Source organism: Aureobasidium subglaciale (assembly GCF_000721755.1).
Source record: "Aureobasidium subglaciale EXF-2481 unplaced genomic scaffold scaffold_9, whole genome shotgun sequence".
Classification (NCBI taxonomy): domain Eukaryota; kingdom Fungi; phylum Ascomycota; class Dothideomycetes; order Dothideales; family Saccotheciaceae; genus Aureobasidium; species Aureobasidium subglaciale.
In genome coordinates, this window is record NW_013566986.1 from 51,386 (window position 1) to 77,332 (window position 25,947).

Genomic DNA, 25,947 nt, shown 5'->3' on the forward strand with positions numbered 1-25,947 from the left:
ACTTCCTTCTCGCCGCCGCAGTGGTATCTCAACTTCGCAGTGTCGAAATCTGGGACACAATTGTCCGCGATGATGTTTCCATCGAGGAAGCACTGGCAGGACATCATCCGGGCATCACTGTTTGGATGGGAGTGGGAGTGATGAAGGCATACTGGTGGAGACTCGGCGCGAACAAGTGCAAGGTCTTGGCGTTGCTCAACTCCGTGGCATGAATCAACATTGCTTCTTCTCTCATAGATTTCGCTTCTTGCTACGAACGATCACCAAATGTGTGCATTCACCCGCGGATCATGGCAACGAGCACGTCGCTCGGTCGGATTTCGTTTCCTTATCCTGAGTTTCTCGGGAGCAAGTCCTGACTACAGTATGTCTCGATATGATACGTCTTAGGTAAGAGCTTGGAGAAACTTTACCTCTCTATCAGATGGCCAGCCTCGTAAACTTCCCTTGGGTCTGGCTCGAAAGATGTTGCCGCAAGTTGTAAACTGTAGTCAAAAACATTGCGCATGCAAATTGGTCACCAGATCCAGAATATCCTCTTCACAATTTGCAAAGCACGCCATCACCCTTCAGCACTGCCAAATGACCTCGGTTGATTTCCTTCACCGTCCGACATCTTTATCAGAGTTAGCACGATCGTGACTGAGTGTCATTACACATAGACTTGCCCAGCCAATGCCATGGTCATTCGCAGTTCAGCCATCAAAATCTTGACTGCAAGTTCGACGCCCTGTTGGCCCTTATACTACCGGACTGGTCAGTCTTTCGGTAATACCTTCAGACATATCGAAACTTACAGCAAGACCCCAGATCGGCACTCTTCCCATAAACACAAAATCTGCTCCCAGTGCCAATGCTTTAAAGATGTCACTACCCCTTCTAACGCCACCGTCGAACGCTATCGGTATCTTGCCTCTTGCGACAGGGGCACAATCTCGGAGACTATCAAGCGTTGCAGGAACACCCTATTTTGAGACATGTCAGTTTATGCTCATTGTTAGGATGAGTGTCACAGAGCTTACATCAAGCTGACGACCACCTGGAAAGATATCTGATTAGCGTGAGTTCGTAGATTGACCACGAGACGACTTACCATGATTAGAGATCATGATGCCATCCACCTTGTGTTGTATCGCCAGCGCGACATCCTCTGGAGAAGCGACACCTTTGAGCCAGATCTCTAGTTTGGTCTGGGAGCGCATCCATGGTATCGCGGTGTGCCACTCGATCGTGGCATCTTGAAAAATCGTCAGCACAGATCGAGACTAGCAGAAATGGTTTACACACCATATTCAAGGCCATCGCCCACAGCGGTAAGGTTCGGCCACTTGAGCCCTTCTGGTAGCTCGAATTTATTCTTATGCTCGTTCAATCTTTGACCTAGCACTGGTACGTCCACGGAGAGAAAGATTGCTTTGTATCCAGCCGCTGTGATCTTGTCAGTTCAAAACTCGACTGTTAGTCGCATGTTTTCGCTCACCCTCAGCACGTCTGATGGTGCTCGCACACGCTACTTTATCCTTGATCATCGATATATGCATGAAGTAAGGATTGCCGTTGTTTTTTGCAATCACAGCTTCAAGACCTTGCGTTGCAAAGACTGACAGACCCATACAGATATTGGCTTTCGCTGCAGCTCGGGAGGTCGCAAGCTCACCATCGGGGTGGGCCAATCCATGCATAGCTGCTGGACTGAAACCGAAAGGTGCTGCAGTCTGGTTCCACGGGTCAGTATATCATAATCCGCCATCAGAACGTGACTTCTGACCTTTACACCAAACATCTCAGTTTCGAGATTGATATTGGCTACGTTGACGAGTACTCGAGGTCGGATCTTATAGCGGTTAAAGGCTTCCTCATTGTCTTTGAGTCTGCTCCCCATGAGCATCTATGCGGTTGTCACAGTGTTGGGAAACATACGTGATCAAGTCCATGGCTCCTTCATTATAGTAGTCTACTGAGAGTTAGTCTTAGTCAATGCCTAGGCACTTTTCCCTCTCACCTCTATACATTGTCGGCATATCACGACATGCTGCCTCTTTTAGATCTGCGATTGTGAGAACATGAGGATCGAGTGTCGGTAGACGATTCATTGTGAGTATGACGAAGAGTAGAATGAGAAGAAGGGCTCGTTTGGTGGTCGAATTTATGATGGAAGTACAAAGTATGAACCTCTTATCGGTCCATGATAGATACATGTAAATACTTCCCATCGGAGTTGACCTTCCGCGTCTAGGAGGACCCTTGATAACGAAGGCAAGTCGATACCGATAATGTCGGCCTATCTTGACCTTTTGAGCTGAGCTTGAATGATAGTAACTGCAGTCCTTCAATCCAGATAATGATGTTGAGTCTTGCTGTATGTAGCGCGTTGCTGCCAGAGTGTTGCCGCTTTTCGCCTTTCCATCTCGTGCGTCGGTCCCAAGCATCAATCTCACTTTCCTATCAACATGCTCTTACAGCGAGCTTCTACTCTGGCCACATCACTAACACAAAGATCGGGTAAGCTACTCCTGTCGTCTCATCACCGTGCGTAATATGAACATCGGTTCGACACGTTGTCGTCAAGCTACATGGCTTCCAGAGGACCATCTGAAATCAATGAGCTCTGAGGCAGACTCACGGCGTCTGTCTCAACTCACAGATCGACCCACTCTCCATGAATTCCTAGCTAGTGATAGGGCCACAATCACAACTTTCTTAATAGGTCACCGAGATCCATATCGGCCTTCCCAAATGGCAACCACATCCCCTCACCAACGCGCCAAGCCAAAACTGATCCCGGAAGCCGGCAGCTCGATGCATCCAACCACATCCGCCAAGCCAACCTGACTCTCTCCACCAAACGCCACCAAAACTAAAATCCCTTCGATCGTTTCTTTTTCCACAGATCCTTCACCCTGGTATAGAGTGGTCTATGATGGAGCAAAACAAGAAGCCCAACGTGGGGCTCGAACCCACAGCCTCAAGATTTCAGGATAGAAGTCTTGCGCGCTACCATTGCGCCAGCCGGGCTGGTACGTTGGGATGCCACAGCTTGTGTAACAATATCAATCTTAGCAACAATTGTGGTGCGAGGGGGAGGGCCACCCAGGCTGCAGTTGCTCCTAGTCATGTCGGGGGCTAGATATGAGATCGTGGCAGGTCTGGGATTGTGGTCGCAGCATATGAAAATGTTCTTCGACATACGGTTCATGGTCAAAGGTGCAAAAAGATAGCCCCAACAACAAAAACAAGAACTGGCTTCAGAAAGAGAAACATTGGTTTACTCGAGAACCTGAAGAAGAAAGAGACGGGCAAGTAGTATAAGTATAATAAGGGGGTGATCAACCCCCGGGAAGAGTAGGGACATGGAAAGTGATGTGTGGGAAGTGGAAAGGGTCATGGAAAGTATCTCCGTGCAGGATCTGATGAAGGAGTGGTCATGAGAAGAAAGAGGGGTTACTCGGTAGCAGAGATCACTTCTACTCACAAGGGACAAATGGTCGCGGTATGGAGCGACAAAGCATTCTACTAGTGGCCACAGACACGACACAGATAGAGACATGGCAAAAATAGTTCCACAAAATAACCGCACTCTCTCAATAACGTTGCTATCTCATTTCACACTCAAATCCTGACGAACAAGAATCTGTAAACATCTCCTCCAAAGAACCCAAGACGGACAATGTCGGAAAGCACTCTTACTTAAGAGCGTTGACAATAGCAGTGTAAGCAGCCTTCTTCTGGAAGTTGGAGTCAAAAAGCAGAGGGCTATCACTCTTTCTCCAAGACTGAGAGTCAGAAACGCCCCACTCGGTGATACCAACACAGTTGCTAGTCTGAACACAAGCATTGACAACCTTGACGTAAGAGCCAGAATCAGCACCTGCAAGATCAAGTTCAGTCATGGCACACTCAGGGGCAGCGGCGCAAACAGCCTTGAAAGCAGCAGGGACATTGTCAGGGTTGTTGAAGCTGCCGGACTTGCCGAGATGGGTTTGAGAACCAACACCATCGATGGGGATACCAGCGGCTCTCCACTTCTTGACGTGGGCGATGAAGCCGGTGGTCTTGGAGTAGGAGGCAGAGTCGAGGTTGTAGTCGTTGATGTAGAGCTTGGCGTTGGGGTCGGCGGCGCGGGCGGTCTCAAAGGCAATTCTGATGTAGTCTTCACCGAGAACCTTCATGAATACGTTTTGGCGGAGAGTGCCGTCCTCGTTGAAGGCCTCGTTGACGACGTCCCAGGCGTAGATCTTACCCTTGAAGTGGCCCATGACCTTGTTGATATGGTTCTTCATCACGTTGGTGAGTTGGGTCTTGTCGGTGATCTGCTGAACCCATTGGGGAAGTTGGGAGTACCAGACAAGGGTGTGGCCACGGACGAGCTGACCGTTCTGGGAGGCAAAGTTGACGAGGTAGTCACCACCGTTGAAGTTGAAGTTTCCGTTGGAGGACTCGGTGGCATCCCACTTCATGCTGTTCTCGGGGGTGACTTGGCCAAAGTCGGCCTTGACAATGGCGGCGGTCTGAGCGTTGCTAAGAGTGCCCTGGTCAGCGGCGGTACCGAAGTACTTTTTGCCCTTGGCCTGGAAGAGCTTGTTCAAGCTGTCAGAAGGCTGAGCAGCAGATGCTTTGTTGCTGGTAGAGACAGGGGCCTTGGTAGCGGCAGAAGTGGTCTGGACGGCAGCAGCGATAGAGCTGGCAGCAGGAGCGGAGCCGGATCCAGGGAGACACTGGGAGTACCATGCATTGGACTCGGCACAGTGGTATCCAGCAACACAGGTAGAGGCACCGGTGAAGCCTTGGCCACCGCACTGAGCGTAGGCATCAGCTCTCTTGACATGGCCAGGGGTAGCAGAGGCCAGAGAAGCCGCAAGGACGATGGAGGAAAGAGTAGCGGTGGAGATATACATCTTGATGAAGTTTTGTAGTGGTGACGAAGGATAAAAGGTCTTAACGAATGACTTTGTTGCTCGAAGGCAATCAGGGATAGAAGAACTTGTTGATGGAAAAAGCGACTACCAGAGTCTGCTAAAGAGTAGAGAAGATTGTGGACGAAGGTGATGAAGAAAGAATCGATTCCATATAGGATGAAGCTCACCCCTTATATATCTATTCTTGCACTTAAGCTTACCATCTAGGGTCTATGCCTCGCCTGCCATATCCATAGTCAGTTGAGCGCACTTACATTGAAGGTGCCCGTGATGAGAACTGTTATTGGACAAGCGATGTTTCGTTGCGAGAAGCGATGCCTTGGCTGTGATTGGGATGTTTGAGGTTGACAGAAAAGAGGATTGACGAAGCGAACGGGTCTGTGCTTTGAACGCCATTCCCGAGGTGAGACGTCCAACTTGAGCCTCGATGGTTGATCACCCTGGCACTTTCTGTGGATTTTTGCTCTAGCCACTGCGAATCAAGCATATTGACATCTCGCGCGAACCCGGCCGAGATGTCGTTACTGCACATCTCCCGTAATCAAGAAGAGCGCCCAAACCAACGCCTGGAGCTTCCCAGAGGTGAACTACTGTACAAGGTCCTGAAACGAGCATCACTAGCATCACGAAGCATAATAATCAAGCGACACCAAGCAATCCTGCTACGTGCTTAAGAGTCACTTAGGCAAAATTCGGATGAAAAGAGATCAAGTGCGGAGTAAAAGAGAGAAGTAAACAAGCATATATGTGATGATTTGATGGCTAAACCACCAAGCCTATTCTTCCAAAGTAGGATGGAGAAACTCAAGATCCGGAGTTAAACGTAATGGGGTATCGAAGAAAATAACATGAGAAGATATCCACCTTGGCGAGGCCCGCTGTACAAAATGGAGAAAGATTAGAAGGAAGATGAGGGGACAGGCATGTGGATAGCGCCGTCGCTGAAGGAGAATAGAAGATCAAGGAAAAGCGTAAGGACTGAAACGTGGTGAGGGAAATCATTCGTTCAAGCATTCCCACAACTCCTCCTCATTCAGCGTCTTGAGGATTGGCTCGCGAGGGAGTTGTGGTTCCGGCCCGAAGCCAAAAATGGGACCGGCTTGGTTGATGCCTGGGGGTCGTAGCTTGCTGGCTGTTGTTGACATGCGTTTCTTGTCAACTTTGATGTGATCCATGGGCGCAGACACGGTGACTGTAGGGGTAGGAGTAGAACCCCACTTGCCAAACACCCATCCTCCCATTCTCTGGCCAAGACCTTTTGGCGGGGTGCTGGAAGCCTTGTGTTCAGCCGCCACTCCTTGTAATATACTACGGCTATTGCTTGACGTCCGTGATATTAATGCAGGTCTGGCAGCATGCGCCAAGGAAAGAGTGGCCGTGACGGAGGCTTGTGATGAGAACGATCTCGAACTCTGAGCAGTCAATAGCTGCGAAGGCCGAGATTGCAGGGTATGGATATCCATGCCTGACACTGAAATTAAGGATTCATGCGAAGCAGCCCGGCGATGCCGAGGGCGTGAGTAAATGCTTTCATCCAAGATTGTCGGCCGAGTATAAGTCGAGATCTCAGTGTCGTCAATGAAAGAAGGCAAATGAGGACGACTCTCATCAACTGATGACATAGTAGAATCCAGATGATTCCCTTCGTCTTCCTCAAGAATTGCACCATGACCTCCTGCAACTGCTTGATCATCAGTCCATCCTTGACTTTCAGCAGAAAAGTTGTAGGATGACTGATCATGATCTTCAAAGCGATCTGAAGCGCCATCACGAAAGGCCGGCTGTGATAAGGCACGAAAATACGAGCCTGTGGAGGATCTTTTCGACTGGTGGGAAATATAATAAGGGGAGCTCGGCGCCTCACTATCCGGTGTAGTCGGACGAGACGAGTCTATGAGGGAATCATCCCGATCCCAAATTGATGATGGCGGATAAATAGACTGGGGCGAGCTGAGCATGGAACTGGTGGTCATGTGAGACTGCATGGACCAACGATTGACGTTTCTGTGAGGTATGCTTGCGGCCGTTTGTGAAAGAATGGCGGCCGTGGATGAGGGGGTATACGGGCTGGCTGCAGATATTGAAGTTCGCGGGGTACGCGAGCCTGTGGAGGGAGTGAAGAGACCGGAAGCGAGGACGTTGCGCTTCTTCTTCGGTCGTCGGAGGGTGAGACTTGCCTTTCGAGAATGTTCAGCAGGAGCGTGGTAGTGGTGGTGGACATGGACTTCTTGAGAGCTAGCTCGTTTCATTTCGTTGTCCAAGTTGGGAGGGCGTGTCGATGGTGCAGGTGACTCGGTATCGGAAGCCATGTCTGTGGGAGTGTACTGGGCAAGCTGATCTCGTAGGACTTCGACCTGCTCGTTTGAGTTGTCGAGCATCTCACGTAGCTCTGCGATGCCGGCTTGCAGGTTGACGTTGTCCTGGAGAATGTCCTTGACGAAGTGGGAGACGACAGTGCTGCCATGCCTTGCCGTCTTAGCAGATGCAGCACCGTTGAGACGTCCAGCAGACGTCTCCAATTCCTTCTCCACCACACGCTGGCGCTCCATGCGTCCAACAATCTCGACATGTCGTTCTTTGTCGTCTCTTGCCTCGCGTTCGATCCTGTCCAGCTGCTCCTCCATCACAGCCAACTTCCTCTCAGCCTCCTGCCATCGCAGAGTTGCTGAGCGTTCAGACTCGACTTTGGAGGTGAGAGAGGCGTGTAGGAGAGCTTGTTCTTGTTCGTACTCGTCGACTTCGCGTTCCAGTCTTTCGGTGCGGGCGGCGAGAGTACTTAGTCGGAGTAGTTCGGCTTGGGTGGAAAGTAGTTGGCCAATGAGAGACTCTGTGTGGGCATCCGACTCGACGACGACATTGTTGAGGCCTTCGAGTTGGTCAAGTAAGTTGCGATTCTCTTCAATCAGACTCGAGTTCTTTGCTTCTGCTTGTTGCTTTTCCGCCGTCATGCGTGTTATCTCAGCATCCATCAGAGCCTTTTGCTCTTCGGCCTCGGCCACATAGGCTTCATGGCGTACTAGAAGGGCCTGTAACGACCAGGTCAGCGACATGATGGCCGTGTTGAGGTGAAACAATTTGGATCGTGTATATTGAGACACAACAAGACGGGCGGCATGCAGGGTGGGGGGCCTGACGCTGCTTGGTTATATCTCAGGACATGTGTGTGTGTGTTTTGGCTTAGTCGACGGTGTAGAATGGCTTGAACTGCCATAGCAAAGGAGATTGAGTGGGGAAACGGTTTGCCTGTGAAGGAAGCGTACGAGTGATGGGATCTTGGGCAGTCGAGGGCAAACAGAAAACAGCGAGATTGCGACTGCCAAAGCACGCGCGATTCACGAAACACTGACCTTGCCAACCTGGCCAGCCCTGCGCAGGTTTTCGTCCAATAACGCAAAGGCTTGGTTGTTCTCCTGCTGGAATGCGCAGTCGTCGTTCCCACAGCAGCATGGTGTCGCCATGGTTGGAATGCAAGGGAGAGAGTTGTCCGGATCCGCGTCCTCGGAAGATGTATGCCCAAACCGCTGAAGACCGTTGTCGCTCATCATGAGCAATCAAAGAGAGTCCAAGCCTAATAGGCCCGCAAGACCCAGTCGTGAAATTGTGCGTTATCCGTCATGCATGCGCTGTCGTTGTACAAGGCTAAAAAGTCGAGGGATCTTGACACAGCGCGCTCGACTTGTTTTGATGTCTTGTGGTCGCAGAGGGTTTCGAGATGATCGTGTGGAGAAGGCGGCGGCATCGTGCATTCGCGCCTTGATTTAACATACAGCACGGTCCTCCCAGCCACCCAATCATTGCCCAACTTCTCACTTTAGCTTCAGGTACCGAAACCAAAGCCTGCATTCCAAAGTAGGGCTCTTCCGTTTTCGACACTTCCGAGGTAAGCCATCAACCAGTAAACCACAACGTTCTTCACTTTCCGATGCCGTTGATGAATGCTCTTCTTCATCTTTCTCATTGCCCGAGCGTGTCGACTATCGAATCCTACGAAATCCTTCGTCCACCAGCAAGTTATAGTGTCGTTCAACCTTTTTTCTCTTGTAGCACTGTCGAACGTGAGAAGAAAATTCGGGTTTCATTAACATTGTAAAGTGACTATTTAATTCATCTTGGCGTTACATGTCGCGTTCTTGACGCGGAGAGGTCGTGTCTTGTCTTTGTCGTACGAGACTTGTTCAAATCTTGATCTCTGATGGGATGGAGATCTCCATGATATCAACTCCCTTCTGGATCTCGCTCTTGCCGGGCATCTTGTTGTGTCTCATCAGTTCGGCGCTCTGTGTCATGTAAGGGTCCTTCATCATGCTGGCAACAGCGACAATTTCCTCGCCCTTGTGGTAGTATGCAACGAAGCTGGGGCCCTTCTGTGCGTCTGTCTCGCCTTGGATAATGACGTCGTCGTAGCCATTGGGCGTGTTACCACAGTATCTCAATTGAGCACCAAGGGCAGACCAGAAGACGGGAATGAATGACTTGGGAGGTGCCGAAGGGTCGTTGATCGTGCCAGCGACCGAGCGACCGGCGTTCTGAGCAACATCCCAATGCTCGATGCGAACCAGCTTGCCGTTACCTCCGGGTCCGTGGTAGGGGTATGAGGCAATGTCGCCAATGGCAAAGACATCCTTGAGACCCTCAACCTCGAACTTCTCGTTAACGTTAATTGAGCCATCCTTGTTGAGCTTGATCTCCTTGACGTCCTGGAGGTAGTCGGTCGAGGGTCTGACGCCGACACCCTCGATGACAAGGTCAGCAGGGAGGTTGGTGCCATCCTTGAGTTGTACCGAGCCAACCATCTTGGAGTTCGACTCGGAGGGCTTGGCACCCTCGACCTCTGCCTGCATCTTGAACTTGACACCGTTCTTCTCGAGCAACTCTCTGAAGGTCTTGCCGAGCTGCTTGCCCATAACAGCCATCATGGGTTCTTCTTCCATACCGATGATGGTGACATCATGCTTCATGCCAGCGAGGCAGTTGCCAACCTCCATACCGATGAAGGAGCTGCCAACAACGACTACCTTCTTGCCACCGTTCTCGCCAGCAGCCTTCATGATACCCTGGGCATGAGGGAGAGCACGAAGGACGAAGACATTCTCAAGATCACCCTTGAGTCCGTCCATTGGAAGCCACTTGGGAGTGCCACCGGAAGCCATGATGAGCTTGGTGTAGTTGACCTTCTTGCCATCCTCGGTCTCGACGGACTTGTTGTTGAAGTCGACCTTTGTGACGTTGCCCCAGGTGAAGTCGATCGAGGCCTCCTTGTAGTAGTCCATTGTGCGCCATGCGAGCTTGGACTGGTCGGTCATCAGAGCCTTTGAAAGCTTGGTGCGATCGAGAGGTTGCGAGTTTTCGCGGGAGACGACGGTGATCTTGCCCTTGTAACCGCCACCACGAAGGCCCTCGATGGCACCGACGGCACCACTTCCGCTGCGAAGGGGTCAGTGATTGCTTGAACTGTGTATTGAGTATTGAGGCGAGTGGAGACATACCTTCCAATGACAACGACGTGGTCCTTGTCCTTTACGCTACTGCACTTGATGTTGAGTTGGCGTCTGTTGGCCTTGATGACCTTCTCCTCGCCCTTGATGTAAACAGCACCGTCACGCTCGTAGACCTGGAACTTGGCCAGAGGGTCGAGAGCGGGTGCATCCTCGACGTCACCAGTGGAAACCTTGAAGCAGGCTGCGAAGTCGTGTTAGCCCTAGCATGGTGAGATGGGAATAGCTGTTGAGCTTACCTCCGTGCCAGGGGCAAGTAATTCTGCCCTCAGGTGTAAGAACACCCTTAACCAGGGGTGCACCGTAATGGGTGCAGTTGGCGCTCATGGCATGAACCTCATCCTTGACCTTGGCCAGAAGGACCTTTCCTCCCTCAATGCCATCGACCTCTACTTCTTGCTTCTGACCATTCTTCAGGTCGAGGCTGGTCAAGCCTTTGATCTTGTATTCGGTAGCCATGGCGCGTAATGTGGTTGAAAATGAAGCCGTGTTGCTGGTAATTGAAAGTCTCAAAGACGATGGTCGTGAAATTTGACGAAACTGAGCAGATGCGGTCGTCAGGAATGGTCGTAATGAAAGCATAGGCTGGGGATGGGAAAGGAAAGAGAAAGGAAACAGAGGAGACACGAGAATGTCCAGATATCGTGACGGCAGTTTATTGAGTGGAAGCGGTCATCCTGTTTGTGCTCGTTGGTGATTCGCTGCATCTCATCATCATGAAGCTCGATCCCGCACCTTTTGCTGCGATCTGCTCGTCATCATGCTGTCTGCCCCGCTGAACAAGGCCCAAGCCGCCGACGAACGAGGAGCTATGGCCATCTGGCGACCCTACACCTCGATCCAGTACATCAAGGTCACCAAACACGACAACAACTCTATACATTTGATACTGTTGCTACGAGCATAGACCGTGTCAATCTAGCGATAATGTCCCGTGAGTAGCATGTATCAGACACGCTTGAGAGATGATCAGAGGTTGACGGAGCTTACAAGACTCAACTTTTCCTACCGATATACCCGTCCCTACCGATGATGGAGCTTGCGACCATTTACCTGGCATGACTATACCGCCTCTCTCACTTCCAGCTACCAATGATACACTGGTGAAGATCTCGTCCCTCCAAGGTCTGGTGATTTTGTTTTGCTACCCTCGAACTGGAGCGCCAGGCGAAACTATCCCAGACTCTTGGAACTCCATTCCTGGAGCTCGTGGCTGCACTCCACAAGCATGTTCATTTAGAGACACTCAGAGAGAATTCATGACCGCAGGTGTAAACAAGATCTTTGGTCTGAGCACGCAAAGCTCGACTTATCAACAAGAAGCCAAGACGAGATTGCATCTTCCATTCGAATTGCTCAGTGACGAGAAGCTGGACTTTGTCGAGGCATTGAGCTTGCCGACTATCGACTGGGAAGGCAAGAAGCTTACCAAGAGAATTACCCTTGCCATTGTAGATGGCAAGGTTGTCAAGATTTGGTATCCTGTCTTTCCGCCAGACCAGAGTGCACAGCAAGTCTTGGATTGGTTGGCACAAGAAAAGACTGGTGCACAGAAGTTTGGCGGCAATCGTCGCTTATCAGTCACCTAATGTATCTATCCAATCCCGAACCAGACTCGATGCGTTGTAAAGAGACTCGATTGTACATTTGCTCAGCCTCCTGGGTACAAAACAAGGATCAGGTCTGTTGTCTCATTGCGCATTGGAAGACAGGATCATCCGCTCGACCTCTGGGTGACCCTGTCTATTGTTCTGCTGGTCACCTTCTATGTGTGACTTACGGACAGGCATATCAATCAATACTGCGTAGAATCACATCCTTATGATGTGTAACTTCAGGCATATCCTGCTGCAGCCATCCAAATTCCAAGGCACAAGATATGGTGGTGTGAGAAGTGATATTACCAGATTCATAATGTTACACAAAAAGGACCAAGTCTGTCTGGACAGAGTAGAGTGAAAGTGTGCGCTTTACCAAGAAAATCATGCCATCTTTATGCAGTCGATGCTCTAGATGTAGACGCTAATCGAATAGGAAGATCTCGTTCTTCGAAGCCCTCCACTTCATCATCATCCTGATTGCTCTCCTCGTCTTCATCGTAGTCCTCGTCGTCATCCTCTTCATCTCGATCGCCACCTTCGACAGACTCGAGGACGGAGTGATACATGGCGGCATTGTCCTCGTCATCCTCTTCAACGCTACGTCGAGCTTCTGAGAGGTAGCTATCGCCCATATCGCCCTCGTCTTCGCTAAATCGTCGCGTGTTGGCGCGGGATCTGTTGTTTCCTCTCATGCCCCCTCGTATTGAGCCACCATCACTGGAGTCGTCGTCGCTCTCTGATGCAGAGAAGTCGGCAAGTTCTAGCGGCTTCTCACGCCAGTAGTTGAAGTCTGTAAACTCTTCACCACCACCTTTGACGAGTAGTGCTGTAGGCGGGAAGTAGTGGTCTACAATCTCGCGCATGCTTACATAGCCAGTCTTGTATGTATTCAGTGATAGTAAATCCAGCGAGACTTCTGCATTGGAGTTGATAGTGAAGATCCTCGTGCTGGGAATGTTGACAGAACGATATGAGAGCGCATCTGTGAGACGGTTGCCAAAGCCTGCGTAGAATGGAGACCCACCCTTACCGCTGGACTTACCGACCAACCCGGTTTTGCTCTCGGCCGAGGTGGTAGGACCAGCCGCATCCGCGTTGTTGCTGCCTCCGAGTCCGGTAAACAGGGCCATGATGTCGCGCAGACAGGCCATCTTGAAGACTTCTGGTTTCCGGAGATACACCTCGCGTCGTAATGCTGCAATGGTACGATCGGGACTCATGATGGTCGGCCCTCGTGGTAGTTTGAAGCCTCCGTCTTGTACCACGTTTGCAAGATAGTTTCTCGTCGTGTCTGCCTGACCGACTGACCGGGAGGTCAGATACATGATGTTGTAGCCATTGGCTGAGATCTCGCTGAACAGCTTGGCCACACCAAGATGGGTCCAATCACGACCAATCATGTTCAAAACGTGGCCGAGTGCGTCGGATTTAGTGATTGTGCCGTCAATGTCCGAAATGACAATGGGTACATCCCAACGCCATCGGTAGATCATGGCAGTACAGGTAGCGCGGTTAACGCTGAAGCTCATGGTATTAGGCCCCGGCTTGAGATCTAGAGATTTGAGTTGGTCGCTTGTCAGGCGAAGTGTCTTTGCGTAGTTTCGGTTTGGATCACCAGCAGCTTGAGGAGATGCAGGACCTGAAGACAGACCCACAGCGCTGTCAGAGTCTCGTCGCATGTGTGTAGCAGTATATGTGGCAGACGTTTCGCTGCGAGAGTCATCCGAGTGGTAACCAGGATCCGACAGAGCGTCTGTTGAAGTATAGCCAGCTGGTTGCAGGACATTCAGACCTTGGGCGACCTTCCTGTTGGCCTGCTCTTTGGCTTCCTCGCTGCTGTAGATCCATAGATTACCCTTCTCGTCTGCACCGATCAAGGAACCAATGTCATAATTGCCTTCCAGCTCTTCTGACAGGATCTTTCTAGCCAGAACCTCTGCACGCAAGCCTTCGTCTTCACTGCTCTTGTAGCCTGTCATGTCCAGCATGATATCGCCCTTGTCGGTGACTTGGGAAGGAATGTTGGAGCCCCACAACTTCTTCGAAAGATTGATAGCTCTTGTCATGGCCTCTTCGGCAGAGACGGGCGGTGGGCTCGATGAACGTTCGGTTCGAGAGCGAGAAGAGTCCGAGGCCACGGGCACGGGGAATGGATCGCTTGTCTTCATCGAGGCGCTGATGGCTGCCTTTGCGACGGGAACGGCATCGTCGGTGGCAGAGCGGTGGAGGTGTGCGAGTACGGGCTTAGGGTTGTCGGTAGTGATGGCTTGGTCGTCTAGTGAGGTGGCTTGGCCGTTGTCGCTCTGAGCTCGTCGTTCGGAAGAATGGAGGGGGTTGAAGTTGATTGCAGCAATGGATTTGGCGTGCTCTCTTCTGTTGTATGTGGGGGTGGCAGGGAGCGTGGCCGACAGCGAGTTGAGGTCGAACGTGTCTGGCTCGGCGAGAGCAGACGACTCTGCCGACTTGAAGTCTGGACTCTGTGCAGGTGAGACCAGGGGAGACGTCTGCAGAGCTTCGGGCACGCTGGACGACGTCTCGAAGACAAAGAAGGCCTCACCCCCCTCTCCCAGCTTCATGGGATAGTCGCGACGCTCATCGTTGACCTTGAACTCGACCTTCTTTTCCGACGGTCGGAGTAGCGAGAACTTGCCGAAGCGGACGTGGAATGGTGAGCATGCAAGAGAGCCGTCTTCTTGCTCGACTACAATGACGTCGATTGCGCCTGACAGCGTGGCCGGGTTGATAGAATTCCACGTCTTGGAGACGGAGCCGGACAGGGATCGCACGTATTGCATGGCGCCGACGGATTATTAAGTCAACTCGGGGGGAAGGGCATGTGGGCAGCAGGAGCAGAGCGAGCGAGAATGATTGAGTATGTAAGAAAGTATGCGGATAAAACAAAAGTGTCCAAGCAACGCAGGCCCGAGAGCAGCTTGAACAGCTGATGCGGGAAACGCGGAGTCAGAAACGATATATAATGTGCCTCTCGTACGACAGCATCTCGATGAACACGACCTTGACCGGCTTCATATTTTCTGCTCATACGACCGTGCCCACGCTGGAGCAGCAGAATCAACTGCATGTGATATCATTCTTACTGACATGTGACAGTTTCCGAGAAGAAGCTCGAGCAGAATTAGGCAGTCGCGGTCGCTGTATGCAAAGCACCAGGCCAAAAGAAGCCTCGGGCCGCTGGCCTGTCAAATTGATCTTCATGCCCGCCAAGCACATGGCAGGAGCAGCCAATCCACGCCGCTCCGCTCTCGCATCCATTTCCCCTTTGATACATGTAGCTCCCGTCAGTGTACATGCCGATACCGACATCTATACCACTCTATTGTTCGCCAGCAGTTTAGCATACCGAATCTACACGGATGCTGGTGGGCTGCTCTTGACGCGACCGAGTGGACTCCGACTTGACCAGGCTTTCCGGGCGGCGGGCGACACTGCCGCTTTTGCAAGTCTGCCCCATCCTTCCTCTCTCAAAGCCATGCGCCTGCTCATGTTGCTGGACAACGCCTATCTGCTCTTCAGCACCACCTTCAACCGCCTGTGTGTTGGCGCCGCTCTTGTCTGGTATCTAGTCCCCATGCTCCCGTCTTTTGCACTTTCTCTCCCGTCGCCCTTGTCTCTCTTCTTGTCCCTCGTGCCTTCCTTTTCTTCCGTGCCTTCTTCCCTCTAGTATCTTCCTCTTACACCGTGCCCTCCTTTACGATCCACGCTTGCAGTAGCACGTGCTGACTGTTACTCATAGGCTCACCTACCGTGCCTGGCTTGTCATCCACAAGCCTCTAGAAGAACTTGTTGGTCTTCTCGGATGCGAGATCCCTCAACACCCTCATGTCGACCTCGCTGGGATCAAGGCCGATGGCTTCGTTCTGCACTGGAAGGCTGTCGACGATCGCAAGTCCATGCATCGCTATGAAATTCAGTTAAACGGCTCCATAGTTGGCCAGATCTCTCACGCCAACACGTCATTCGCCATTTCCAATCTACGTCCGAACCAGCTGTATATCGTACGCGTCATTACCGTCAATGCTGTCGAATTCCGCGCTGCCAGTAGCCCCATCCGTCTCTGTACAAAGTCGGCCGACTCTCAGGATTTCTTCGACCCGTCGTGGTCGACCGAGTCGGCTTCCTCTGGCCCTGTGATACGTCCGCTGCACGTCTTTCAGCCAGATACCCCGGCCATTCCTGCAACTCCGCCTCCACTTGTCCGCGAGACAAGCAACGGTCCCCTTCAAGCCAAGAAGAGTCTTTTCGGCAGACGTCCATCGCCGTTGCCTGGCCTCGATACTCAGCTCTCGTCCTTCGACGAGGCAAACGATGAAGATGGCTCGGGCGACAACCAGCAGGCTTTGACGGAGAAACTGGATGAGATTGGTCGCGAAACTGCCGAAGTTGACAGACAGATTCAAGAGGAGGAACAGGAGGCCATTGCCGCAAAAGCTAGTCTGGTCAAGGAACGTGATGAGCTGAGAGGCGAGTTGAAAGAGAAGGATGACACTAGCCGGGACCTTCGCAAACAGGTCAACGCTCTGGAACGGAACAACCAGGCTGCTCAGAACAAGAAGAACGCACAAGAAAAGGCTCTCCAACAGAAGCAGAGCGAAAGGCAAAAGCTCAAGGACGATGCTGCAAGATGGCAGAAAGAGATGGCGCAGATAACGGAAGACATGGGCAGCATTGAGGAACAGAAACAGACATTACTGCAAGACACGGAGCGTGAAAAGGTGGAATTGCTAGAGAAGCATGCTCAAGAACTGCAAACACTTCGCAGCATGGAAGATGAGAACAAGGAAGTTGGCGCTCAGATCAAGAAGCTGGAGAGAGAAATGACTGATTCACCCAGCGGCTCCGAGCCAAACGAGCACAATGACGCTCTTGCCGCCATAGAGGCTGAGGAGGATCGCCAGTGGGCAGAGAGATTGCGTAGATTGGAGGAACAATACGTGATTGCTCACCAGAACATGGATGCCGCACGCCGCTACTTTGAAACAGCCATCAGTCAACTCTCCCTCGTCAAGCAACGTCAGTCCGAGATAACCCACATGGCTTCTGCTATTCCGCCAATCTTCGACCAACCCATCTCGAGAGCCAGCAGTCTGCGTCAGAGACGTCCCCCAAGCGGTCCGTCGGCGAACAACTCTAACGGTTCTCCTTTCGCACCTTCCACCGCACCCGCTTTCAGCAGTGCACTAGCTACATCTGGTCCAACAACCATTCCGCCTGGCTTCACCACCTCTGCTTCCTCCTTCTTCAACTTTAATAACGGCATGACTCTGGATCGTCCCTTGGATGACTTCTCCCCTGCTGAGATCGACAAGCTGACTGGCGGGGCTCCGATGAGCCCCAGTGCAGGCGCAGAACTCTTGCCTGCAGGCCTACTGAGCAATGCTGACGAAGATTTCCTCCCTCCCGCTGTTCTCCCGGGTTTGGGTGCTGGGCTAGGCGCTTCAAGGCCATTCGATCAGCTCCAGGGTCCCACGAGCCCAGGCTCGGTCGGCAGTAATTCTCCAAGCTTGCTGGCCAGTCCACGTGCTAGTGCAAATAATTTGATTTTCCACTCTCCCGAGACAGGCATGGACAGCGATCGTCGCTCCATCAGATCCAATCGATCTGCTCGTGCAGCAAGCGGTAGTGCTCCTCATACGGGTGCTAGTCGATTCGGTCAGATTCTCGGTCTCGACAAGCTCAATCGCCAGCGTGGCAAGACACTTTCAGAAGAAGGTCCGGCCTTGGGCTCCTTGAGCAAGTCACAGAGTCAATCTTTACCACGCAATGACGAAGCAGATGAACTCGCCGGCTCTGGCCGTCGCCGCAACAGCAGTCACTCTGGCAACTTTTTCGGCCTCAATCTAGGAAGGACCACTGGGCACACTAAAAGCATGGGTGCAGAAAGTCTGCCAACGCAGAAACATATCGCCGTGCGAAGGAGGCCGTTTAACATGTTCGGTGCCAAGACTGATGGCTGGGCTGCAATCCTTGGTCAAGACCGAGCTGCTGCCTTGAACGAGAGGTCCAATGTGTTGAGCAATCTGGGCAAAGACGATGGTAGATCATCTCCACGTCCGATCTCCGTACACTCCAATGAGCTGCCTAGACCTTCTCAGGATAGCTCGTCATGGGGTCTCTGGTCATCAAACGAACCATACAATCAGAGAAGCAGCCCGCTCAGCTCTGACTGGATGGCAGCTCCAGCAGTGCCACACAACATGTGGAATTCTTCGAGCAGACAAACATCAAGACGCCCTTCGATTCAGCACGGTCAATCTGGTGGTAGTCTCTCTTATGATATGCTTGATGATATGGACAACAACAGCTCCTATGCCTTCAGCCCGCCGCAGTCGACAGCCAGTCTTGCACCGATCGGCACGAAGCCTGCTCACATGCTCAAGCGCAACATTCCCGACCCCAAGTTGAATCCAGCAGCCAAAGATTTCCGCTCTCTCTTCTCGCGACCTAGTTCGATATCATCAGATGCAGAAGACGAGGAAGATGATAGAATCAATTTGATTCGCGCAACACCAATCACCTCTCCTTTCAAGGCACCACACCAGCCTTTGCCTCTAGATCTTGATCCACCGTCATCACCAGAGATTGGTCGCGAGTCTAGAGATGCTCAATCCATCAACACTGCGTCATCTATCTTGTCCGACTCTCGCGATAGTCTAGATCGCAGCATCAGCTACACAGCTTCTGATTCGGCTCCCTCGACATCCATCACCTCCAACAAAGGCTCATCCCTCATGTCAAAACTTACCCGCAAGCACAGCAGCGGAAAGTTCCAATTCCCAACCTTTACACGCTCCACTACCGAGAGGTCCAAGCGCGAGTCTCAGCTGCTGGATGTTGAAGATGAGGAAAGCATGAGCAAGAGTATGGAAAGCGAGAAAGGAAAAGGCAGTGTCAGATCATGGAGCAGCATGTTTGGAGTCGGCAAGAAAAAGGACAAGGTTCCTCAAACGCCCAAAGAAGAGACGCCATCATTGTCTGGAGCTAGTCTCGCAAGTACTGAGCATGGAGAAGATGATCACTAGATATATACACTCGTTGGAAACCAAAAATCTCATTTGCATACATTCATCTTTTTGTCAGCCGATAATCTTGCCGTTATAATGATCTATCTCTTGTTGCCGACCACCATGTACTCACTCTCCATTGACGAAGATCACGAAATGAAAAACACCTAGCCCCTTTCTACAGGTCCATAAAAACCCCTGCTATACAGAAGGAGACGAGCGCCAAATTACACTCTCCGCAAATACAGGTCGTAATGCGAAAAAAAAACACGCTGCATTCTTACAATTACATAACAGCCCAGATTGTAGGAAAGGAGATAGAATCCTACCCCATGGAGATACAACTTTATACTCTTCTCCATGGACAGAGCCTATGATGAGAAAATTACCTTGCGTTTTTACAAACCACAAAATTTCTCTGCTACAGAGGAGGAGATATAACATCATCCTACTCGTCACTTCCCAGGTTTTCTTCCACTCAAGTGACTTTATTCACATGCGCCCAAGAGCATCATTTACTGTACTCCATCACATTCAACACCTCATCTCTGCAGTACCAGCACATAACTCTTACCATCCTCGGGTTTTGCAACATCACATCACTGACTCAACACCAAAAATTCCGGTGTGCGACTACCTGGACAAGTACGATATTGTGCTCGTCCCTTGGTTTTTCTTTGTTTGAGGAGAGGGGCTGGAGCGGACGAAACGACACCGGTCGATGCACGAAAGGAAAAATATCTTGAGCTCCCGTGTGTCGAGTCTGTGGTTGTGGTTCTTCTTGCAGTGGCTCTGTGACCTAGGTTTATCACAAAGCTCGTCTCTTCTTCATACTTCATAAGTGTTTCTGTACATATGTACCTGGATCAGGATGAATTAATTCGAGTTTGCAACTCTTCTCCACCAATCTTCGCCCATGCGGCTGATATCTACAACTTCTACATCTTTTCCCAGACCCACGAGATTCGAGGTTTCCCACCATTTGGAACTTGTTGCTTCTTTGGCTTTGCCTCTACGTGAGTCTTCGTCTTCGGTTTCTGTTTCGGTGTCGAGGAGACCGCCGGCGCCGTCGTCGCCTACTACGAGGATTGTTTGGCCTACCCAGCCTTTGAGTTGTTGGACGTGTTCTCCGTTGTGGCCTGATAGAGTGGGGATATCGGTGAGATAGACTAGAGAAGGGGATAGGTGTCGCAGGATATGTATGTAACCTGTGGGTGTCGAGAATGGCAAAACTTGTGATGGCTTGTCTACCAGAGACAATGACTTTTGCCAGAGAGCATCAAATAGTGATTTTGAGGATGGAGAGGATGAAGATGAGCCGGGGTACGACACAGATGCATATGAGGATGAAAGAGTGGTTGAGACGGAAGCTGGAGTGGGAAGATCCGGGAGGGAAGTTTGGTTGGGAGCATAGATGAGGATGAACAAACTTGTGGTGGCTGGGTTAATGTCTTCCGGAAGGTGCGAGAGGATGGACTATAGAGGGTTAGAAAGTCCAAGGTGAAATTGACAGTTGCAAACCCACAGCGTGTTCAGTGATATAGGCAGAACTTTCTTCTTCATGCTCCCTGTCATCTGCGTTGAGCACGATGACTACTGATCTTCTCGACTTGTTTGTAGTAGATTGAGAAGCAGGTCGTTGTGTGCGCTTGCTCTCAGCTTCCTCATTCCAATGTTCGTTGTCGGAAAAGGCAGGTTCTCCTGTTTCTTCTTGTCCTCGTCCAGAGCTTTGGTCTGATAGTCCCACAGCAGAACGGATACGTTGGCCAGCATTGTCGAACAATTGCTGTGGTGAAGGAGTGCGGCCAGTCACTCGAGCCAAGAAGCCTTGGTCGCGGGGTTCAGGAGTATCGTATTGATCTTCGGTCAACTCTTCAGGATAGTCCAAGGGGTGGTCGTGTTTGTCGTCGTCATGTCGAGCATTATCGGCATCGTCGTCTTGCTGGCGTTCACTCCAGATCCAGGCGGCTAAGCCAGCCGTGGCAATCGTCACCGTTACGACCAGGGGTATCCAGTATCCTAATGTTGATCTGCCAGGACGAACCTGCCTTCGCCGGGCAGCATCGTAGCGATCCATTGCATTGAGATTTACATCAGAGTCTTTGCTACCTTATCACATGAAACATGGTCGCGGTCGCGTCGTGTGGTGTATATCGTCCCCGCAATTCTTGGCGTGTTCGCGCTGCGGGAGGCTTCGACTTGATCGCGAAATTCTGTCGAAATGCGTCACAATATTTGTCGGAAGAATTATACCATCGCAACTTGATTCCACTGGGAGAAGACAATAAGAGGAGGATAATCACACACATCCGGGATGCCACACGCAACAAACATGCCGTACGCCGGCTTCCAGGCCTTTATTTTGTGCGGACCTGGATTGTCACTCAATACCTTTACCTCGAATGTCGCAGACTACCCCAAAGCTCTGGTACCCATCGCCAACCGTCCTATGGTATGGTACCCTCTGGACTGGTGTTATCGCATGGGCGTCACAAACATCACTCTGATCACACCCCCTGAGAGTGCTGCCCCTCTGGAGTCCGCCCTCGCCCAAAATCCTCACCTCACAAGTCTTGCCGTTCCCAGACCTGAACTGCTCTGCCCCGAGTCCTTGACACAAACTACTGGAACTGCAGAGATCTTCCGCACTCCCGAGGTGCAAAAGGCCATCACCACTGATTTTATTGTTCTGCCCTGCGACTTGATCTGCGATCTCGAAGGTTCTGCTCTCTTGCAATCATGGATGGTGCTCGAAGCTGGTCTTGGAGGTGCTACTGGTGGTATGGTTGATGGACAGGCTGTGCGCATGACAATGGGTGGTGAAAAGAGTGGTCGTAGAGGAGGTCTGGCCGTGTGGTATCCTACAAAGGGCCTTGAAGGCGTCAGTCAAAAGGGCGACGAGACGGATTTGGTCGCGACAACTCCCCTACCGCGCCCTGCTGTTCCCGCTCCTGAGGGACATCTCAGATCTCATGTCGAGAAGCTCGTTTTGAGCATCCCCACAAGTACCGTCAAGGACATCACAGAAGAGCAGAAGAGCTTCCCTCTGCGTCACGCCCTACTACGTCAACACGGAAAGATCAAGATCAAGACTTCACACAGAGACGCCCACATCTACTTCCTGCCTTTCTGGGTCAAGGACATGATCAAGGAGAACGAGGCCTTTGATTCACTGTCTGAGGATGTTATTGGATGGTGGGCAAAGGCTGGCTGGCAACAGGGTCTGGCTGACAAGTTGAACCTGCGCCAAGTCCTGAACGACACTCCCTCAACACCGGATGCAGACGATCTGATGATGGCAAGCAGCATGCAGCTCGACGAGGAGGTCGATCTGGCTGCCATGAGCACAACATCCATGAGCCGTCCCACCGCTTCTTCCATCAACCGCTCACCAGATACTTTTGCTTCGCGCGTACCTGGAAACCTACAGACAGACAACGACCCTCAAGATCCCTTGATAGTGCCCCCGATTCTGGCATACGTCCAGCCTCCTCTTACCGACGCAACCAACCAACCGCTTATCCGCCGTGTCGATACTTCATCTCTCCTCCTCAGCATCTCCCTCCGCCTAGCAAAACTTCCTTCAGTCGCAGAAGCCACAGCGACTGGAGTCACACCATCACCCTTCGCACACGCCGCAAAGGTCGCACATCCAGACATGATCCAGCAACAAACACGTGTCAGCGAAGTTGATTCACTAGTGGCTGAGAATGTCACAATCGGAAGCAGAGTCAACATCAAGGAATCTGTCATCGGTGTCGGCTGCAGTATTGGCAATGGCGCAAGATTGACGAGGTGCCTGCTGATGGACGGTTGCACCATCGGCGATAATGTCACACTCACCGGTTGTATCGTTGGCAAGAGATGCAAGATTGAAGGAGGCGGCCCCAAGGATGAGGACAAGACACGCCTGACAGAATGCGAGGTTCAGCCTGGCTATGTTGTCAAGTGGGGAAGTAAGTTCTCTGCCTTGATTCTACCATCACGAAAAACATTGCTAACGCTTTCACCACAGCCGAAATCAAGAATGAAAAGTTCATGGTATTCGAGGGACTTGGTGAGGACGATGGAGATATGGACATGGATGATGAGGATATGGACTCCGGTGATGATGACGCTGCATTTGCATAGATGTATTACCAGGTATAGCCTGAATGAAAAGAACATGAACAAGCCTTCGATCTCACGGTCGAGAGTCGTGCTGCATGAATGCCTTGATGCCTGGACCGGCGATATCTCGGCTCAAGGCAGCCCCAAGGCGGAGTCGGCATCATCCACGCAGCGGGACTCGTAGGCTGTGCTTGGCTGTGCAAGCTGCGCCTTCCTAACCAGTAAACCTCGCGTTGCGTGCAAAGCCTCAAATTCCAAACAGTTGATTGCTCCTTCTCTTATTGTAGAACAGTAGTCGAGATGAGAGGCTGAGGATTGCCTGAATGCGGACTCACAGGAAGCAGGCGCGCGGCTATGCTGGTATTGGTAAGTTTGTTGCGCAGTGAGGGCGAGCAAGTATAACAGCAACGGCGTTCACGTAGACCAAGACATGAATCAACTCAAGTGTGCCAGACTAGACTCCGGAATACCCGTCCTATTCCCTGAAAGTCTGTCTGCACTCGTTTACAGCTGACCCTTTACATCACAAGACCAAGCTCACAAGGTCTTGGATTCTTTTACATAAGACCTTCCCCCTCTTCCAACTTACTCCTACGTGACTTCCTACACAAACAACTCGCGACCAAACAATTTTCTATCCATCAATCGACAATCACATATCATCATAACAGACGACATGCGCAATCTCCTAGGCAGCATCAAGCGCAAGGTCTCGACCAGCAGCAGTGGAAACGCACAAAACAACTCGCGCGCATATCCCACAATCCAGGACCCTTACGGCACACCATCAAGAACAGGCACCATGAAAAGCCAATACGACCCACCACCTCCAGCTGCAGCCCCTCTAGCTCAAGGCACTGCACCACCAGCATACTCACCAGTCTCAAATGCCGCACCCGTAGTCCCCTCAATAGCTATATCATCGCCGCAGAACCAAACAGCCGACGACCCCTACGCCTTTCTGAGCACCTTTGACACAATCTTCCTAATCGACGACTCCGGTTCCATGGCAGGCAGCCGCTGGCGCGAAACTCAAGAAGCTCTAGAAGCAATCACCCCCATCTGCGTAGCCCACGACGCCGACGGCATCGACATCCTCTTCCTCAACAACCCAGAAAACCAATATCACAAAAACGTCACTTCGCCGGCTACTGTTCGCGAGATCTTTTCTAGTGTGAGACCTCGCGGTGGAACACCTACTGGTCAACGTCTGGACTCTATTCTGCGACCTTATATTCGCCAATGCGAGCAAAGAGGTCCGGAAGCGGTGAAGCCATTGAATTTGATCATCATCACCGATGGCGAACCCAGTGATGATGTAGAAGCACCACTGATCAGCTGCGCCAAGAAACTCGACAAGATGGATGCTCCTGCTTGGCAAATCGGTATTCAGTTCTTCCAAGTTGGCAGGGATGAAGGTGCTCGTGCACATTTGCGCGCTCTGGACGACGACTTGGCGGAGATTGCTGGTACAGAGTTGAGGGATATGGTTGACACAGTGCCGTTCAAGGGCGCTGAGGGAGAACATCTTTCTGCAGATGGCATTCTCAAGGTTGTGCTGGGTGCTGTGAACAGAAGATTGGACAGAAAGAGGAGTAGAGATCTTCACCGCTGATATAGCGCGAGGGAGGTACCGGGAGTTTGCTCGAGAGACGGAGAGAAAGGGATGAGAGACATAATCGCTGGCAGAATATACATTGATACCCACCTGCAAATCACCGACAAGGGAAGCTTGAAATGACAATCTTTTTAATCGATGCTTCAATTACACATCTTTGCAGTTTCATTCTTCCACATGGCGCTTTCATGTGATGATAAGCAAGCCATTGATACGCATAAAATCTCATACGTTGGCATGACGCATCCCAATTTGGACCGTTCGGCTCACCAGACGTCGCAAGCTTGAATTTTCTCGAGTCAGACCATGAGAAAGATGAAGCGAATCAAGGGATGGGACCGGTATTTATCGAGAGAGAGGTCGCTGTTTTTCGAGACGCTAAACAAGAGAGAGAAAAGGGATTCAAAGAAGAAGCACATGCTGATGCCGTAAGCATGTATGGGTCTAGCAAAGAGGTCAGTCACCGCATCTCGGAGTTTTTGGTCTCTCGTCGTTGGAGCTTTGTGTATTATGCAGTTACTCGAGTAATTAGTGAACCCGGTCAGGAGATGGGTCGGAAAACTTGCAGAGGACGGGCAATGACTCTGTGTATCATCACGAGACCAAATGTCAACAACAGAAATCCAACGTCCAAATTGTCTACTTGTTTCAAGATATCCAAGTGATGGGGTTGATTCCATAATTTTTCATGTGCGAGGTATATCAAAATAATCAGAATTGAAGTAAAAAAACAGTCAAGGACGGGTGTTTTGCAACAAAAAGCACGTCAAAGTTGGGATATATTGCTATCGACTCTTTTTTGATAATACTCGCTGATGTGTCTTCACTTCATTTAGTGTTCTTTGTCATGTTGATTATCCCGGGATACTTTTATCTCAGCCATGACAATATGGAGTCGCTCTTTTTTACCCATCTGCTCATTTAGCTTTCGTTCAACCCTGCCAGGTATTGCTGACAGTAGCAGTTGTGACACCACAAGCAGCTGGAACGGTATAACTGTGGTTTCTGGGAATAACATCAGTGGTTTGTGGGAAGTTTGAACAGTTCAATCAGTACTCACGGGTCGGATTCCCAAGTCACACTGCCATCACTGTTTACCTTGATGAACTTGTAGCTAAAAGCTTGTCCGGCAGGAAGGTTAATGGTACCAGACCTATTCTTCATCAGTCATTGTGTCGAGTTCTT

The 25,947-nt window shown here is 51.1% G+C and overlaps 11 protein-coding genes across 11 annotated transcripts; 5 read left to right on the forward strand and 6 right to left on the reverse strand.

The window, feature by feature from the left end:
• Positions 1 to 308: 308 nt before the first annotated feature.
• On the reverse strand, positions 309 to 2,143 carry AUEXF2481DRAFT_39414 (uncharacterized protein). Its single transcript, XM_013488735.1, has 9 exons — positions 2,003 to 2,143; positions 1,921 to 1,954; positions 1,769 to 1,871; positions 1,481 to 1,715; positions 1,288 to 1,428; positions 1,094 to 1,237; positions 1,023 to 1,039; positions 798 to 965; positions 309 to 745 (listed from the first exon to the last, which is right to left on the reverse strand). Exons 1-9 carry the CDS (start codon positions 2,091 to 2,093, stop codon positions 653 to 655), a joined length of 1,026 nt encoding a protein of 341 aa, XP_013344189.1. The 5' UTR covers positions 2,094 to 2,143; the 3' UTR covers positions 309 to 652.
• Positions 2,129 to 2,994, forward strand: AUEXF2481DRAFT_39417 (uncharacterized protein). The gene has a single exon (XM_013488736.1). It carries the CDS (start codon positions 2,539 to 2,541, stop codon positions 2,830 to 2,832), a length of 294 nt encoding a protein of 97 aa, XP_013344190.1. The 5' UTR covers positions 2,129 to 2,538; the 3' UTR covers positions 2,833 to 2,994.
• Positions 2,995 to 3,560: 566 nt separating this feature from the next.
• AUEXF2481DRAFT_79400 (glycoside hydrolase family 10 protein) lies at positions 3,561 to 5,084 on the reverse strand. Its single transcript, XM_013488834.1, has one exon. The coding sequence runs from the start codon at positions 4,893 to 4,895 to the stop codon at positions 3,684 to 3,686; it is 1,212 nt and encodes a 403-aa protein (XP_013344288.1). The 5' UTR covers positions 4,896 to 5,084; the 3' UTR covers positions 3,561 to 3,683.
• Positions 5,085 to 5,522: 438 nt separating this feature from the next.
• On the reverse strand, positions 5,523 to 8,616 carry AUEXF2481DRAFT_88400 (uncharacterized protein). The gene is made up of 2 exons (XM_013488841.1): positions 8,264 to 8,616; positions 5,523 to 7,942 (listed from the first exon to the last, which is right to left on the reverse strand). Exons 1-2 carry the CDS (start codon positions 8,459 to 8,461, stop codon positions 5,915 to 5,917), a joined length of 2,226 nt encoding a protein of 741 aa, XP_013344295.1. The 5' UTR covers positions 8,462 to 8,616; the 3' UTR covers positions 5,523 to 5,914.
• Positions 8,617 to 9,091: 475 nt separating this feature from the next.
• Positions 9,092 to 10,870, reverse strand: AUEXF2481DRAFT_65112 (uncharacterized protein; the record flags this gene model as incomplete). Its single annotated transcript, XM_013488809.1, has 3 exons — positions 9,092 to 10,340; positions 10,403 to 10,595; positions 10,651 to 10,870. 3 exons carry the CDS (start codon positions 10,868 to 10,870, stop codon positions 9,092 to 9,094), a joined length of 1,662 nt encoding a protein of 553 aa, XP_013344263.1.
• A 599-nt stretch (positions 10,871 to 11,469) lies between these two features.
• AUEXF2481DRAFT_4550 (uncharacterized protein) lies at positions 11,470 to 12,000 on the forward strand (the record flags this gene model as incomplete). Its single annotated transcript, XM_013488587.1, has 1 exon — positions 11,470 to 12,000. The coding sequence occupies one exon, from the start codon at positions 11,470 to 11,472 to the stop codon at positions 11,998 to 12,000; it is 531 nt and encodes a 176-aa protein (XP_013344041.1).
• A 734-nt stretch (positions 12,001 to 12,734) lies between these two features.
• AUEXF2481DRAFT_54354 (uncharacterized protein) lies at positions 12,735 to 14,807 on the reverse strand (the record flags this gene model as incomplete). Its single annotated transcript, XM_013488800.1, has 1 exon — positions 12,735 to 14,807. A coding segment is annotated over one exon (2,073 nt), but the record flags the coding sequence as incomplete, so codon positions are not given.
• A 419-nt stretch (positions 14,808 to 15,226) lies between these two features.
• Positions 15,227 to 19,052, forward strand: AUEXF2481DRAFT_4552 (uncharacterized protein; the record flags this gene model as incomplete). The annotated part of the gene is made up of 2 exons (XM_013488588.1): positions 15,227 to 15,588; positions 15,767 to 19,052. 2 exons carry the CDS (start codon positions 15,227 to 15,229, stop codon positions 19,050 to 19,052), a joined length of 3,648 nt encoding a protein of 1,215 aa, XP_013344042.1.
• An 858-nt stretch (positions 19,053 to 19,910) lies between these two features.
• On the reverse strand, positions 19,911 to 21,111 carry AUEXF2481DRAFT_29013 (uncharacterized protein; the record flags this gene model as incomplete). Its single annotated transcript, XM_013488664.1, has 2 exons — positions 19,911 to 20,510; positions 20,560 to 21,111. 2 exons carry the CDS (start codon positions 21,109 to 21,111, stop codon positions 19,911 to 19,913), a joined length of 1,152 nt encoding a protein of 383 aa, XP_013344118.1.
• A 255-nt stretch (positions 21,112 to 21,366) lies between these two features.
• AUEXF2481DRAFT_4554 (uncharacterized protein) lies at positions 21,367 to 23,165 on the forward strand (the record flags this gene model as incomplete). The annotated part of the gene is made up of 2 exons (XM_013488589.1): positions 21,367 to 22,990; positions 23,050 to 23,165. 2 exons carry the CDS (start codon positions 21,367 to 21,369, stop codon positions 23,163 to 23,165), a joined length of 1,740 nt encoding a protein of 579 aa, XP_013344043.1.
• Positions 23,166 to 23,344: 179 nt separating this feature from the next.
• Positions 23,345 to 24,910, forward strand: AUEXF2481DRAFT_676120 (uncharacterized protein). The gene is made up of 2 exons (XM_013488857.1): positions 23,345 to 23,510; positions 23,567 to 24,910. The coding sequence occupies exon 2, from the start codon at positions 23,821 to 23,823 to the stop codon at positions 24,757 to 24,759; it is 939 nt and encodes a 312-aa protein (XP_013344311.1). The 5' UTR covers positions 23,345 to 23,510; positions 23,567 to 23,820; the 3' UTR covers positions 24,760 to 24,910.
• Positions 24,911 to 25,947: the final 1,037 nt, after the last annotated feature.